Source organism: Anomaloglossus baeobatrachus, chromosome 9, assembly GCF_048569485.1.
Source record: "Anomaloglossus baeobatrachus isolate aAnoBae1 chromosome 9, aAnoBae1.hap1, whole genome shotgun sequence".
Lineage (NCBI taxonomy): Eukaryota > Metazoa > Chordata > Amphibia > Anura > Aromobatidae > Anomaloglossus > Anomaloglossus baeobatrachus.
This window is the reverse complement of record NC_134361.1, coordinates 39,740,879-39,757,229: the sequence shown is the minus strand read 5'-3', so window position 1 is coordinate 39,757,229 and position 16,351 is coordinate 39,740,879. Positions and strand designations below refer to the sequence as shown.

General features: G+C 46.5%; 1 protein-coding gene across 1 annotated transcript in view; it reads right to left on the bottom strand.

The window, feature by feature from the left end:
* Positions 1 to 2,920: 2,920 nt before the first annotated feature.
* The window catches only part of LOC142251094 (cytochrome P450 2A13-like), a 36,713-nt gene continuing 23,282 nt past the window's right edge, over positions 2,921 to 16,351 (bottom strand). Inside the window, exons 5-10 of the mRNA XM_075323607.1 lie at positions 12,440 to 12,600; positions 9,100 to 9,276; positions 8,446 to 8,587; positions 6,226 to 6,413; positions 4,111 to 4,252; positions 2,921 to 3,333 (exon numbers count right to left, since the gene is read on the bottom strand). Of these exons, the coding sequence (XP_075179722.1) occupies positions 3,152 to 3,333; positions 4,111 to 4,252; positions 6,226 to 6,413; positions 8,446 to 8,587; positions 9,100 to 9,276; positions 12,440 to 12,600 (992 nt within the window). The 3' untranslated portion in view covers positions 2,921 to 3,151. The remainder of the gene's footprint in view (positions 3,334 to 4,110; positions 4,253 to 6,225; positions 6,414 to 8,445; positions 8,588 to 9,099; positions 9,277 to 12,439; positions 12,601 to 16,351) is intronic.

Sequence of the window (16,351 nt, the reverse complement as noted above, 5' to 3'; positions counted from 1 at the left end):
AACATGAACAGTGGTCAGTGATGTGTGTCACTGATCAGCGCTTGGCAGCTGCAGGACGCAAGAACAGATGTGGTGCAAAATTGTGGAAAAAATGGACAGGGAAAAAAAGAAGTTCCTGGCTAATAGCGAGCACAGATGGCGGTCATTGATGTGCGTCACTGATCAGCTATAGGAAGTCAGCACGGATGTGGTGCAAAAGGGTGGGAAAAATGGACAGGAAAAGACAAAGTGAGCACAGATGGTGGTCAGTGATGTGCGTCACTGATAAGCAATCGGCGGCTGCAGGACGCACGCATGGAGGTGGTGCAAATGAAAAAAAAAATGCCAAAAAAAGCAATCAACTACTGATCAGTGCTCGGAGGTGGGGACGGGATTAGATAGAGGGGGAAGGGGTGAAGAGAGGGATTGTGTGGATTAGAAAGCCATGGACCCCATAGGGGGGAGGGGCGACATGACCAGAGGGAAGGAAGGGAGTGAGGGGGTTAATAAAGTTGAAATAGGGCATTATGGGAGGATATAGGGGATTGGTGGAGAAAGGGTCCCTATAGGGGAGGGGGGGGAAGTATATAAGTAATGGGGAGGGGTCTTACCTCCCCTTTTGACTCCGGACGGCGACAGATTCCCGCCCACCCTCCCTTTGTGGTTTGTGAAGGCGTTTTGTTTTTAGCTATGTTCAAAAAAAAAAAAAAAAAAGGGAAAGGTAATATTAAAAAAAAAAAAAAAAAAAAAAAAAAAAAAACAAAAAACAAAACAATGTTGAAAGGGATGTATGTTAGTCGCAGCAGCGGGGGTAGGTCTGGTCCAGAAGCGGTTGTAAGGGATTGGTAGCTGGACCGAGAGGCACTGTCTGGGTATGGTGTCTCCGGGTTCCGGTAAATTGCAGGCACGGGGTTCTGCAAAGTTTGGGGGGTATTAATCCACGGGGTGATTAATACCTCATCTCTGGGTCGGAGTGTTGCGGCCAGGGATATTGGCGTAGGAATTGGTTTCTGGATCGGGCCTACATAAGGTTTTCATGTTTTGTTTATTATGTGTTACCTATTATTGTGTGTTTGGGGTCGCCCGTTGGACGGCGCCCCCTTGTGTTAGTATGTTAATAATAGGTAATAAAGGCTGCTGTGGCCAATTTGTTTAACCAAGTCATATGCAGTCGGTGTGTTATTTTAGGTTAAGTTGGGTATACTAACCATCACGACCGGAGAATCCTTCCTCAGTGGTCAAGAAAAAAAGTAGAGGACAGGAATAAGATAGGAACAGGTCAGGAATTTCTTTCTTCTTTTCTTCCGCTATTTAGTCAGCAGCAGCAAAAATAGTGGCACAAGCTAAAATTGTCTGTGGCACCACTAGTCCCTACTGATCCACAGCAGAACAGCACAGTGACCGTTCTCCTCATGTCTCCAAGCTGGAATGATGCGGAGCGGTCAGTGTAAGGTCTGACCGCGTTTCTGCCCACTGATTGGTGCGATCGGAGATCATCGTTCAATTGCTCCAATCGGTATTGGGGCTGCTGATGCTCCAAAGCACCAGGCTATGACCGGTGCTGTATCATACCTGGACTTCAATGTTTCAAACAATTTCATTTGCTGAAACATTGAAATAGTGGTGATTGGCTGTTCACAATTGAACAGCCAATTACAGCGATCACAAATTCTGGGAGCTACGAATCCCCCCCAGTGATGACGATTCCTTGTGCCCTGCTGTCAGAATCAGCAGGCACCTTAATTTGATTACCATGTCTGAGGACACGGTGACCGGAGGTTCCCATGACATATATTTACGTCAGTTTGGCGGAACCTCTTCCCGACCATGACATAAACATACGTCAAATGTCGTGTGGGGTTAAAATCTCTATTTTATCAATGAATATATTGATAAGTATGTCATATATTTAGATGTCGATTGTTTTTATTAATAACTTTTAAAGAGTTGGCCCACTACAAAGCATAGTGGCCACATCGATGTAGAGATGTAATAGAAGGCTTTTTCTGAGTACCTTCTGTTGTCAGTTCTGTCTGAGTGGTGTTATCACTGTCCGCTCATCCCCCATCACATAACCCCCCCAGCCGCAGTGACCTCTGATGTCTGATGATGTCACGTCAACTCCCGGAATTGGAAGTTGACCCAGCATCACCGAGGCAGGACCCAGTCTTTGTGAGTGACTAGGTTGTGGACAGAGTTTCACCGCTTAGCACAGCCCAGCATCGCTCTTGCGGCAAAAGAGCACACGAGATGCTTAACTATGATATGATGTGCATTGAAACTCCGCCCATAGTCCAGTCACTCACGGAGCCTTGGTGCTGCTGGGTCAACTTCCAATTTCGGAAGGTGACATGACATCACCGGACATCACTACAGCCTGGAGTCACGTGATGGGGATGAGCAGACAGTGATAGCACCGCTCAAAGGCAGACTTGACAACAGAAGGTATTTCGAAAAAGCCTTCTCTTTCAGATTAACATCAATTTGGCCACTATGCTTTGTAGTGGATCACCACTTTAAGACTTTTAAGGGATAACCAAAGATGCCTGGTAAACCAAGAAGTAAGAGGTTCCTTCACCATTCTCACCTCGCCATGTATTCTGTGATATAGAGCTTTGTCAATGTGACTATAATGTGGACTATTTTACCCCTTCTATAAAGAACATCAGCGCGTGTGAAATTTTCCCTGATTTACAGAAAGCCTCATGTCGAGTTTGATGGTCATCCATTGGGCCATAGTGCTCACATTAGATACACAGAAGTTAGAAAGCTGTTCTGTGAAGTTTGTTTTTACATGGCACATAAAACCCGATCATCTCAGGCTGATAATTCCATCTTGTCATGCATAGGGTTGTCCATCTCTTAATTCCTTGTGTCTAACCATTATGTCTACCTTTTGACAACAAAATATTGTCATGATATCGATTATGTAATTAACCAGTTTATTCATTACACATCAGATCAATTTCCATTAATTTGACAATTGATATCCATTGAACAAGTTTGTGCAGGATTGTTCAGTAGTGCTTGTAGAGATTTTGGTTGACCTCGAAATATTGAGCCTCCTTGAGCCCCATGGTTGACTTCCATGAGTATAAGTAGACCTTAGCTGGAACTGATAATTGAGGGGATCATTAATTGGAAACAGGAATATTTAGGTTACACCATTGAGTCAGCGAGAAACCAACTGTATGTTATATGGGCGATGGACTACACCATTGCTATTAGGTAGTGGGGTGAGATCAATACAAGAAGGGTCTTCATCAGATTTCAAATTGAAATTCTGTAATATGTAGGTGAGGAAAAGAAAGATCTCCATTCTTGCCATTCCTTCCCCAAGGCAGATTCTCCTCCCTGTAGGCAAAAAGGAAAAAATATAAGGATTATAAGAATAACAAAAGGTAAAAGTCATTCAATAATTATATGTCACGGCACGGACTGGGGACGGTCTAGCGTGAGACAAACCGCACACCAACAGGGGTCACACCACAACAAACAAGGGGTACACCAGGGACGCTTTAACAATGGTGAGCCCTAATGCTAGTGAGAGGGGAGATGTTCACCTCCCCCACTTACTTGCCACCCTGCACTCTTAACCAGTCCCTATACAGGTTCCTCATCTGTCTCAGAGCAGGAACCTGAAGCCCTGAGATGACCCTACAATAGTCCCTGGCTAGGGAGTGGGCAGGTGATGGCTGCTAGCCTCACCTCTGCCCTAGAACAACACACCAGGGAAATAAGACAAGCAGGAGAAAACACAACAACAGACTGCTGCAGTCAGCACCTAGACTGCAACCACACCAGCAACTTCAGCAGAGGGTTTTCAGCAGGTCCTTCCACCTCCAGACCAAGCATTCAAATGGCAAAGAGAATAACCGGCACCCTCTGCTGGTAGCAGAGGGTATATACTGGGACTGAGAGTGGTCCCAAACTGTAAACACCTGAGCTGATAATTAGCCTGCTTGCTGGCAAGGAATACTGACGTTAACCCTACAGATGCCAAAATAAAGGAAACACGTTTAATATTGAGAGTCAAGAATGGAAAATGACTCTCAAGGTCTAAATCTGTCACTTGTCTCATATTGCAATCTTCACCCTCAGCTGCTCCTAACGTCTCTCACTGATCCGTACCTGTTGAAAATGGTATGAATGCTTCATTCTTCCGTAAACCTCCAGTTTTATCCAAAAAGCGATCTGGATCAAACTTATCTGGGTTTTGAAAGTATTTGGGATCTTTCAACACTGAGGTCAAGAGAGGAAACACTGTGGTGCCCTTCAAGAAGATGAAATAGAAATGATGAAAAATAGAACCAGCTATTTACTGTACTAATCCACATAAAATAATATAAGACCGCAGGGTCCATGTGTATATTACAACTTAGTGTAAAACTTCTAATTATATAGAAACCTATATAAAAAAAAAAAGTTAATTTAAAAAACACTCCCAGTCTCTTGCCCTGATTAACCAATTTATTAAAAAAAAAGCCATACGGGTGTCTGCTAGATGCCTCTCCATTACTAATGCTACCAAAAATATTACCCCTATTGCCACCGCACCACTGCAATCAGGAGAAGCCGTGCAAAGCTCCAGAATTGGTGCATCTTATGTGATGTGCCAATTATGGGTTAGCTGCGGGCAGATATTTTTAAACTGGGAAGGGAACAATAGTTATGGACCTTCCCAGCCTGATAATATCAGACCCCAGCTGTCTGCTTTACCTTGGCTGGGTTTCAAAAATGTGGGAGACCCCACTTCATTTTTTCACATTATATATTTATTTAGTTCCCATTTCATTTGAGCGCTGCTTCCATCCATTTCACTGATTTTGCTTCCAACCCCCAAGCCTTCCTAGGGGGATCTTCTGGGAAAATGCTTGAGTTTCAAAATTGACTTCCCTTATGCTCGTTACTCAAATCGAGTGTCTGACCTGCATTCAAGAATTTTAGTGCTTGCTCATCACTAATAACAATAACCTCTGTCACTTAAAATAAGCTCTGGGGACAGATTCTCCTGGAGATCTATGTCCGCCCATAGATCTTAACAAGTTATTGGCATATTAAGAAAATGGATGGACATGGATTTCTCTGGAATACGACATCGGATAGCAGATACTGTATCAGGATATCATTTTTATACAATTTTCTATGACACACATGCCCATATAGACCATTTAAGAGGGTTGATCCTACTGACAGATTTCCTTTAAGAAAACCACTACTAGGACAAACTCTTCTGATTTGGTCCTATTGAAATAAAAAAGCTTAAACTCGCCTTCTGTGCCGGTTCGGTTACAGTCATGTCAGCGCTCACGTTCCGGGGCTTGCGTGAGGTTGTGACGTCACACATGCCCCGCTCCCAATCACCACCAGCTTCTCTCTCCCACCTTTGGACATGTGAGTTAATGAACAGGAAGTGAAAGCTGCAACTGATCCTCACTTCCTGTTGAGTACTCATACATCCGAACGTGGGGAAAGAGAAGCCTTCGGTGATTGGGAATGAGGTTGTAATGTCACGCGAGTCTCAGGAACTCATATATCCGAAGGTGGAGAGAGAGAAGCCTTCAGTGATTGGGAATGAGGTTGTAACATCACGTGAGTCCCAGGAACGTGAGCTCTGACACTGCTGAAACCAAGCTGGTACAAGAGGTGAGTATATTTTTTTGTATTTTAATAGGGCCAAATATATGGCATGACAAGGATTTATCCAAGTAGTGGACAAACACTTTAAAAACAGAGTATGTAGTTTTTCCTTCTAAAAGAGAGCTCATTTGAGCACTCTTTCCTATTGAGTATAGCAAATAAAACTCCATACTGAGCCATTTCTTCTCCAAGGTAGACAAAGGCATGTCACACAGAAGAATTACAAGATAACCTACTTTCAGGTACAAATTTGGTTCCATATACATCCCACTGCCTTTAATTCTGCTCCTGCTTTAGTAGTTTCAACAGTAACAACCTCTGAAAACTTACACACTTTTCGAGTAATAAGAAGAGTCAACATTATCTGAAGTGAACAAGTTGAAGGTCTTCCAACCATCTCATGGATATTGTTCTCTAGTAAAACTTTTCCCGTTAATGTGTCCACCCACACTGTACGCGCACTGGCACTGATACTATGCACACATTGCCGGGCTCAGGCCGTGCCCATGTGCATACATGCAAGTTGTGGTTACAATGAGGTCAGTCAGAGGGGGGTGTAACGTGGCACTAAACTGCATGCCATACAAAGAGTTATTTTTTTCCAACCTTGGGGATTGTGTATCCTCTAAAGACAGTGGTTTCAGCAGCTGCATGTGGAGCACCCAAAGGCAAGATGTCTCCACATCTCTGTATCTCATATATAACAGCATCTGTATAAGGCATTTTACTTCGGTCCTCCACAGATGGGCATCGGTTACAGCCAACAACAAGGTCAATTTCTTGTTGAAATTTAGCTAAGGGAAAAAAAGTTTATTGTCAATAAATTTCTTAAATCATAATGCTTAAATCAAAAATAAGATTAGAATATTGCACTTCCCAATGGATTTTGACTATGACTTGTGGAATGAAGGGGTATTTCTTTCTCATCTAAGTAATTGATTGTTAGTATATACCTTTACCTATGATTAAAGGGGTGGTTTACCCGTATTCATTACAGGCCACATCGATATTATGTTGAGAAACAAGGTTTCTCTCAAATACCTTATGTTGCCAATAGTGCCTGTAAGAGGCGCTACTGCGGTCCACTCCCCCTCTTTGCGTGACCCCGGGCTCTGTGAGCTCTGGAATTCGGTGATGTCACGTCAACTGAGGGTGGACGCAGATCTGGTGATGTCACGTCAACTGAGGATGGCCGGAATCTTCCTGAGTGACTGGGCTGTGGACGGAGTTTCACCACTCATCATAGCCCAGCGTCACAGCACAGCGTCTCCCTGCTCTCTCCTCCTTCACTGCAGAGCGCGCAAGCAGGAGACATTCTGGGCTGTGATGAGCAGTGAAATGCCACCCACAGCCCCCAGTCACTCAGGAAGACTGGGGCTGGTCGTGGTGATGTCAGGCAAGCAGGAAGTTGATGTGACATTGTGACGCCCTGGGCAAGCCAGGGGTCACAGGTCACAACAACACACACACACACCCACATTCCCTGCAGGTACACCAGCTAACCTACAAATCCTTGTTGCCTTCCTCCAGAGGCTGGTGTCAACACCAGGGGGTGGAGCCAGGCGGTTGGTGTCCGCCCACCTAGGAGGCCACAGCTCTGGAGGCAGGAAGTTCCAGGCAGATAGAGAAAGGAGGAGGAAGTGGAAGGAGAAAACAACGGAGTGTAGCTCAGGAGGGAGCTAGAGTGAAGTGAAACAGCAGTGAAGTGACAGAAAGCCTGAAGTTGGTCTGTGGCTGTGTGCCCAGACGGAGTCAGCAAGGTCAGCAGACGGCGGTGAAGGTCTGCAGTGGGACTGTCTGGAGGTTACTGGAAGGACCCTGTTGGCTGTGTGCCCGGTGGTCTGGAGCAGATACAAAGGGCAGTCAGCACCAGAGCAGGGGCTTTTCGGATCCCAGCAAGGCTTGGAGTCGCTGTAAATTGCTAAATCCGTTAGTGAAGGGGACGTAGATCTCCCAACAAGCAAGTCCTGATTGACGGCAAAGGTCCAACCACAACGGGGAAACACCGCCACCGCCAAGGCACCAGTTTCCCAGGGCCGGCGCCTGCGGGCAAAGTGTGGAGCTCCTCCGGCCCAGATTGCAGTCGGGGAGCGGGTAACCGGTGGGAATCCATCGCTACCAAACAAACATTTCCAAGGTGCAGGGAAGAGACCGTCACCGCTAACTGCAGGGAACCGCAGCACCGTGAACCGTCCGAGGGACCCGTCCAACCAGCCGTTTGTTTACCGAGAACTGTGTCGTGTTTACTGGCTGAGTGAGTACCTTCGTGCCGCAAGGCACAGCGCTGCCCCTGCGCCCCCGCACCCCACTGGGCCCCGGGATCATCAACCCCTACCCACGGAGGGACAACGCAACAACTGGCTGCTCCGCCTCACCATCCCCGGGACCTCCACGTAGAGCAGCGGTGGTGTACACTCAATCACCACAACCGTGGGTGGCGTCACGGACATTATCCCAACACCCCAAAACCCCCTTTCACTCACGGGCGAGGAGTGCCGCTCGAGGAAACCCCCGGGATCCGGCCTATGGCTCGAGCCACCACTGAGCAGCCGGACCCGAGCAGAAGGGGTGGGCGCGGTGTGCTGACACCCTCCTCCCCGCCCGCGACAACATCACCGTATCGCAGAGGTCACGGAGCTCGGGGATCAGGCAATGGGGAAACAGTAGTCCACAATAGCGCCGCTCACAGGCACTATTGGCAACACAACGTATTTGAGAGAAACCTTGTTTCTCAACATAATATGGACAGGGCCAATAATGAATATGGGTGACCCACTTCTTTAAGCCTGAGACTTATGCCCAAGTTACATAAATGACTATATCTACCTAGAACTTCTGGATGTTTGAGTAAAGTCCTCAGACCGATCCTTAAAGTCATGCTTGTTGTTTCTGTCCCAGCAAAAAAGAGAGTCATCACAGTAGCAAATAAGTTTTCGAAGTGGAACTCTGTGTTAGGGACATTATTGTCCTAGAAAAGTAGTAAATAAAACATTGCAGTAAAATAGTTTTTTTCAATCATCACTTATCGATGTAACTTTTCACTTCCAGGACCTGTGGTGAGGTCATACCCATGTGACCAGAATGGGCGGGGCCTCAGCCAACAAAGCTGATATCAGGAAGCAACATTTTCCTATTTGCTGAAGCCCCGCCCCTTCTGGTCACATGGGTATGACCTCACAGAGGTCCTGCTAGATCGATTTTATAATACTTATGCTAATTCTAACATGAGGAGGGAATAACTATGAATCCCCCCACATATTATCTGATCCTCAGCTGCTGTCACTCAAGAAGCTGAACATTTTATAAACTTTACTTTCTTGGATTTCAAAACTTAAACATCCGAGCTGACCACTACAGGTATGTATAGAATAAGCCTGATAGTGCCAGTATAGCACTGGCTTTAGCTTATATACGAAAATCCTGGTGATTGGTTCCCTTTAAATATGAACATATATATCACATTATACTCATCTTACTTGCCTCCTCCATCTTTATAAGAAAACAATCTATGAAATCCCTGGGGCAGTTCAGGTCCAGGGTCTCTTGATGCTCCTTCACTTTTTCCATCACAAACTTTTTTATGGTATAGATATTACTAAAAGCTTTCTGGTGTGGTCCCGGAATACGAAGGAATATTCCTGGGAAAGAGTTGAGCAGCTAAAATGGAAAAAAAAATATATGCATTTTTTATAGAAAATACGTTTTACAACAGGATTGTTGGTCATGTGAAAAAAATAAATTACTTTGGCACTATGGGAAAGCAAATATGGCACTTTCATGGGAGACTCCTCCATCTCTCAAGCAAAAATCATTCAAATAATTGATGTCATCATTTATTAAATACACATATTTTACTTGATTCAACTGCTCCTGCATCCATCCCACCACCATCTTTGCTCTTCTGCTTCCACTCTTCGGAGAAGAAAGGTCCTCACTCAATATCTAAAACAACTAGACTCCATCATTGTTAATCCAGCCATGGCGAGGAAAGATCTTTCATAGGTTGTCATATGTCTATTTCCCACTATGTTCTCTCCTTGCAGGACAGCATTCTCCCCACTGTATCATATACATAACTCATAGCAGGAAATTACAGAATGTGTGTAGAGGCTCAGTATCTTCATGATAGTCTTTTGACTTCATTTACTTACCGTTGCTGCCAAATTTTTTCAATCAGTGGGATAAAATGAATTGTGTCATGAGGTATGAAATGACAGGACAGGGGCCTCTATGCTCGCCATCAGACTTGAGACCCTGCGCTGTCCCTTATCTTGAAGGTAGGCTTGATGGTAGCCAGGTCCGAGCCCCAAGTGTGACCCTAACTCCTGTCCGAGCCCTGATCTTACTCCCTCTCTCCCACAAACTTGTGGCAGGCCAGAGAACACAAAGACAAAACCGTACAAAATGACACAGACAAGAGAGAATGGAAATTCGAATACACAGCACTCAAAACACATAGGAGAGACAATATGTGTACTGGGAACAAGGTAAAAGGGAATGCAGTAACGCGCAACAAGGGAATTGTGACACCCAAGGGCTGTAGGGTACTCGGTCCCGGGCTCTGTAGTGCTAGGTGGGGTCAGTCGTGGTTGCAGCCCAGTACCGTGGCCCTTGGAGTGCCGTCCCTCAGGAAAGAAAAAGGGTTTTTTGGTAAAAATAAAATAAAATAATAAAAGTGTTTGTCGACTACGCCATTTGCGGTGTGCGGCCAGGTTATACTGGGGCCGCCGCTGCAGGTTTCTGCTAGGGCTTATGGAGTGATGCAGCCTGCATGGTTAGAGATCTCCACAAGCAGGGACAGGCCCCAGCAGTGGATGATGGGGGTTGTAGTGGGAAAACAGTCTATGTGAGTGCACGCCGTTAAGGGAACAGTCCACACCAATGTTGCAGTTTAACTTACTTTGTTTACTTTTGATGATGGTGGAACCACGGGTGCCAGTTCCAGGTGTACCCGCTGTCCTTGTTCTCCATGCCAGCTGGACCTGGGATGGCTGTCCTCCGTGCACACTTGTTGTGATTGGACTTCCGTGGCGTGGAGCTACTTGGAAGTCCCTTCTCTTCAGTCTGGGCCCTAATGCAGGCAGCCTGGACTATTTAAGGGGTTCAGTCCCTGGTCCCCTCTTTGCTGCTTGTGCTTCAGGCTTCTTAGGTTGGCGATTGACCCTGGAGATCTTCTCGCCCAGCAGAGTTAACAGCTGACCATAAAGTGTCCCACTGTCCTAGGGTCTGAACCCCACCTTGTGCCGAGTCCCGTGAGTTTGGTTCCGAACTTCCACAGGCCCTACGTGGTTCGTGGAGACTGCTGCTTACACAGGTAACCCACAGTGCCTGGTTCTGTACTCCACAGTCCTCACTCCTTTTACAGCTCTCCGTTGTCTCTGCAGGTGTGTTTTTCAGTACTTTACTCTCTCTTTCATTTCACTCCTCTCTCCTTCTTCTCCTCACTAAACTCCTACTCCTCCTCAACTCCTCACTAAACTGACTACTCACTTCCTGCCAGTTTCTCAACTGACCACTCGCCCCTCCCCCTCACTGGGTCTCTCCCAACAGGCTGGGTGGCTACAATCAATCAGTGCCCTCCCCTTTTACCTGTTACAAGGCAGTCTCCCAGGTTAGTGTCGGTGTTGTGTATGTGGCCTGAAGGTGCTGGTGTACTTACTGGCATGGATATTCTGGGGTTTGGGTTCCACGGGTTGCATTTGTGCCACCTGGTAGCGCAGGGGTGCTACAGAATGTTCACACCACTCAAAAGTGCCACACGGATCACCATAAACAGAATAACCATCAAGACCGGGAATCGCTTGCGCTAAAACTGAAGGTATCATCGGTGCATACTGAAAAAGAGCTGTGCTTTAGGCCTCCGGTACGTGTTTGGCAGTTTTCTCACGTACCGGAGACACGTACACACGTAGACCTAGGTATTCCTATGGTTTTGGACACATGTAAGTATTTTCGCACGGAACGTGTGTCCGTTCCATACTTACGTGTGTCCGTGTGTTTCTCACGCCGACATGTCCGTTTTCTCTCCAGCATCACAGGTGTCACACAGACCGAAAACGTGTCACACGTAATGCAAACGGACCACATGGATGTGTTCCATGTGACACGCACCGGAGATAAGACGCGTCTCTGAGAGAACAAAAAAAACTTTTACTCACCTTCTCCTGCCCTCCTGTCTCTGCCGCTGCTGTCACTTGCTGCCGACCGCCGGTCATTATGCTAATTGAATATTCACTTCACTGCGGCCGGAAGCAGCAGCAGCGGGGAGTCGGCAGGATCGGAGACCGAAGATCAGCACCACGGACAGCTAAGCCAGGGACAGGTGAGTAGAAAGTTCACGTTCTCCGTGTGTTATCACGGATAACACACGGAGAACACACGTAGCCCATAAACACTCTCACGGAGGGCAAAACGCACCTCTGACACGTCCGTGAAAAACGTGCGTGGTTTTTCACGAACGTGTGAAAGAGGCCTAAATTAGAGAGGAGACAATTGCACAAGGCAATCAGCAATCTGAGCTCTTAGGTCCTGCTCACAAGTCTGCAGAAATTAACTCCTGTACAGCTGAAGACCAGTGAACCTGAACCAGCCGACGCCTGGCTCAGGCTAAACAATCCAGAAGCCTCAGGTTGCTTGTCAGACTCTGTGGTGTGAACAGAGTCTAACAACGCCGTGCCAGCAGGTGTATGCAGAGCCTAACATCTCATGACAATTATCTACAGATTTGTTTCCCAAATGTAAGGTTCTCCATTTGGGGGAATCACATCTATAATAGTTCAGCATCTGAAGCCTTGGAATATCAGACAACTAATTATATTACCTGTCCAGTTGATGAGTTTATAATCTTGAAGGATTCTTTCAACATAGCCAATAGACTAAGGAACTTTTCATCTTCGTAGTCAAAACGCTCACCAAAGACAATGGAACAAATTACATTAGAAACCGCCAAAGTCAATAGATAAGTTGGGTCAAAGGAGGAACCTTCAAAAAAATAAGTAATGAATTTACCGTAATCTTAGAAGAGCAGTCACTTTCCCTTAAAACAAAATGTATACTTTATTTGATGTAATTGGCTTTCCCAAATGACTTTTTAACATGTAATCTTATGTGTTGTCCTACTATCAGAAAAATAATATGAGCAGTCAAATCGTCCTTTATGATATTGATACCATTTTTTAAAATAGGTAATAGATTTATATGTACAGAGCCTTGAAAAAGTATTGATACTCCATGAACTTTTCCACATTTTGTGATATTCCAACCACAAACCTATTGGTAATTTATGAGATATAATAACACTAAGTAGCAAGCACTAGTGAGTTATAAAGGAAGTAATCCATAGTTTTCTAAATATTTAAAAAAATGTCAATCTGAAAATTGTGAGGTGCATTTGTATTCAACCCCCCTCAGTCAACACTTTGTAGAACCACCTTTCACTGAAATTACTGATTCACATCTTTCGAGGATGTCTCTTCAGCTTTGCACTTTTAGAGGCTGACATTTTTTCCCCTTCTTTGCACATCCGTTCATGCTCAGTGAGATTGGATGGAGGCATCTGTGAACAGCAATTTTCAAGTCTTCCCACAGATTCTCAATGGGATACAGGTCTTGACTGTGTCTGGCCGTTCACACACAGGAATATGCTTCGATCTAAACCATCCATAATAGCTCTGGCCGGATGTTTATGGTCATTGTCCTGCTGAAAGGTGAGCCTATGCCCCAGTCGCAAGTCTTTTGCAGCCTGTATCCAGATTTTCCGCCAGAATTGGCCTGTATTTCGCTCCATCCATCTGTGCATCAACACTGACCAACTTCCCTGCCCCTGCTGAAGAAAAGCCTCCTCACAGCAGTATGCTACTGTCGCGGGCGGCGGGGCACTGCGCTCACCACGCTCGGGTCCGACGCTGCTGCTGCTGCTCGGTGACTCGAGCGGTGGGCCGGATCCGGGGACTCGAGCGGCGCTCCTCGCCCGTGAGTGAAAGGGGTGGTTTGTTGGTGTTTGGGATGTCGGTTTGTGACGCCACCCACGGTGTGTGGTGAGGTTGGGGCACCACCGCTGCTCTGTACGGGGATCCCGGGAGCAATGACAGGGAGCAGCTGGGATGTTTCTCTCCCCTCCGTGGGTAGGGGGATTTTGGTAGTCCCGGGGCCTGGAGTTGTTGTCTGTTTGATGGATTGCGGGGCTTGGCCAGGTGCTGGGTCGCGGGGCAGCGCAGTGCCAGACGGCACGGTGGTACTTACTCAGCCAGTAACGCACACGGAGTCTCTGGTAAAACAAACGGCTGGATGGACGAGTCCCACAGATGGCTGCGACGGTCACTCCCGGTAGGTTGCCGGTAACTGTCTCTCCCTGCACCGGTGTTATGTTCTCGGCCCCGATGGCTTCCCACCGGTAACCCGCTCCCCAGCGGTATGTTGGCTAAGGGAGCCCCTTTTTGCCCGCAGGCTCTGGTCCTGGGAGCTCTAGCTCTGGCGGTAGCTTTATCTCCCTCACGGTTTGGACGGTTGCCTTCAGTCGGGTCTTTACTGCTGGGAAACCCCGGAGGTTCCCGTCGCTGACGGATTTGACCGGTTTAACGGCGACTCCTAGCCTGGCCAGGGTCCGTAGGCCCTGCCGGATGGTGCTGGCTTCTCTTCGCTCCCCGATCCGGTACCGGCGGGCCACCGCCCATCCCCGGTCCTTACGGTTGTGCGTCAATCGGCCTCTCCTGCAGACGGTCACCACCATCTGCCAACCTTGCTCTAGGTGCCCGGGCCATGTACCCGGACACGGTCAGTCTGCTCCTACTCCTTTCTCTTTCCCTCACTCTTCAACTCCTTTTTACTATCTGACCTTCTTTCCCGCCTCCAGGACTGTGAACTCCTCGGTGGGAGGCGCCAACCACCTGGCTCCGCCCTACCTGGTGTGGACATCAGCCCCTGGAGGGAAGCAACAAGGATTTGTGTCTGACTTAGATGTTCCTAACCGGGGTGTGGGGTGTGTTGTTGCAGTACCTGTGACGTCCTGGCTTGTCCAGGGCGCCACACTACCACCACCAAGTGTGACAGTGGGAATGGTGTTTTCTGTATAATGTGCAATGTTAGTTTTTCCCCACACTTAGCATTTTGAATTTAACCCCAAAATGTCTACCTTGACGTCATCTGACCAGATCACCTCCTTCCTTACACATGCTAGGTGCTCTAGGTGATCTAGTCAGATGAAATCAAAGTAGAGCTTTTTGTGCTAAATGCAAAATGCTATGTGTAGGGGAAAATTAACACTGCACCTCAACCTGAAAACACCATCCCCTCTAACAAACATGGTGGTGGTAGCCTCCTGCCATGGGGAGGAATTTCTTCAGCAGGGATTGAATTGATATGAAGATGGATGGATCTAAATACAGGGCAATCCTGGAGGAAAATGCATTAGAGGCTGCAAAAGACTCGAGACTGGGGCATAGGTTCAACTTCTATCAGGACGACGACCGTAAACATCCTGTCAGACCTACAATGGATGGTTTAGATCAAAGCATATTCATGTGTGTGAAAATCATAGTCTCGACCTAAATCCCATTGAGTATCTAGATTAACTCCAATTAATATCTCCACACGTCTGTGTTGTGTATCTCTTCAGAAAGATAACTTGAACCCTAGCGCCACCTATTGGAAATATCAATTCTAAATTTCCATATTGACCCTTCAACGAGCTTTGCCGTATGATTTAGTATATCAGCCAGATCAGAATCTCAATTTGCAGACACAGTGTTTTGGGGCATTGCCCCTCCTCAGTGCAAAGTATGAGACTTGATTTGGCTGGGTGAGAGACAAAGACTAAGATATAAGGGCAAGGTTTTTCCTTGTGGAGAGTGACATGCCAGTATGAGGAGACTAACAGAGAAAAGTATAGAAATAGGGTTTCTAAAAGCCGCGCCAATGATCACAGCCAGGACATCAGATTAATGTGACTTTATTGCAGCATCGGTCTACGCGTTTCAGGAGCTCTGCCCCCTTCCTCAGAACCATAGAAAAGACAACATCAAATCTACCATGTAAGATACAAGTGTACATTAAATAGCCATAGTGCGCGTAGACCGATGCTGCAATAAAGTCACATTAATCTGATGTCCTGGCTGTGATCATTGGCACGGCTTTTAGAAACCCTATTTCTATACTTTTCTCTGTTATCAGCCGCTTGGGTTGCCGCTGCCGTGGTCCACTTCTACATGCGATTATAGTAGTTGTGACTTTCACAACTACATTTGGTGAGTAGTATTGCTCCCCCTACCCGTGCCCTGTACCTATAAGGGTAAGACCCTATTGCGCTTAATTTCCACAGCTCCTGTGTTTATTAGTATGAGGAGACTTAAATGCCTTGGAATTCTCCTCTTGGAAATTAAATATGCAAATTGTCTCTTCAGAGAGGAAGAGGATTTGAACGCTAGTGCCACCTATTGGAAGTAGCAATATTTATGGTGCATACTCCAGCTGGTAGGACCTGTGGTCCATCAGGTCATATGGCCTTGCTGACATCTTAACAGGTCATTCTGCACTTCTATGTTGCTGCTTGCTTCTGATTGGTCAGTGTCTTACAGCAGACAGAAATACACGCCCCCCAGTGAAAATGATCTGATAACACCCACTTGGACTTAACTAAAGTTAACTCATGAAAGTCCATAAAGTCCATGACTTAACTAAAGTTAACTCATTATGTGCAAAAATTTGATTGCTGATATTTCCAACACAGAGAGGTGAA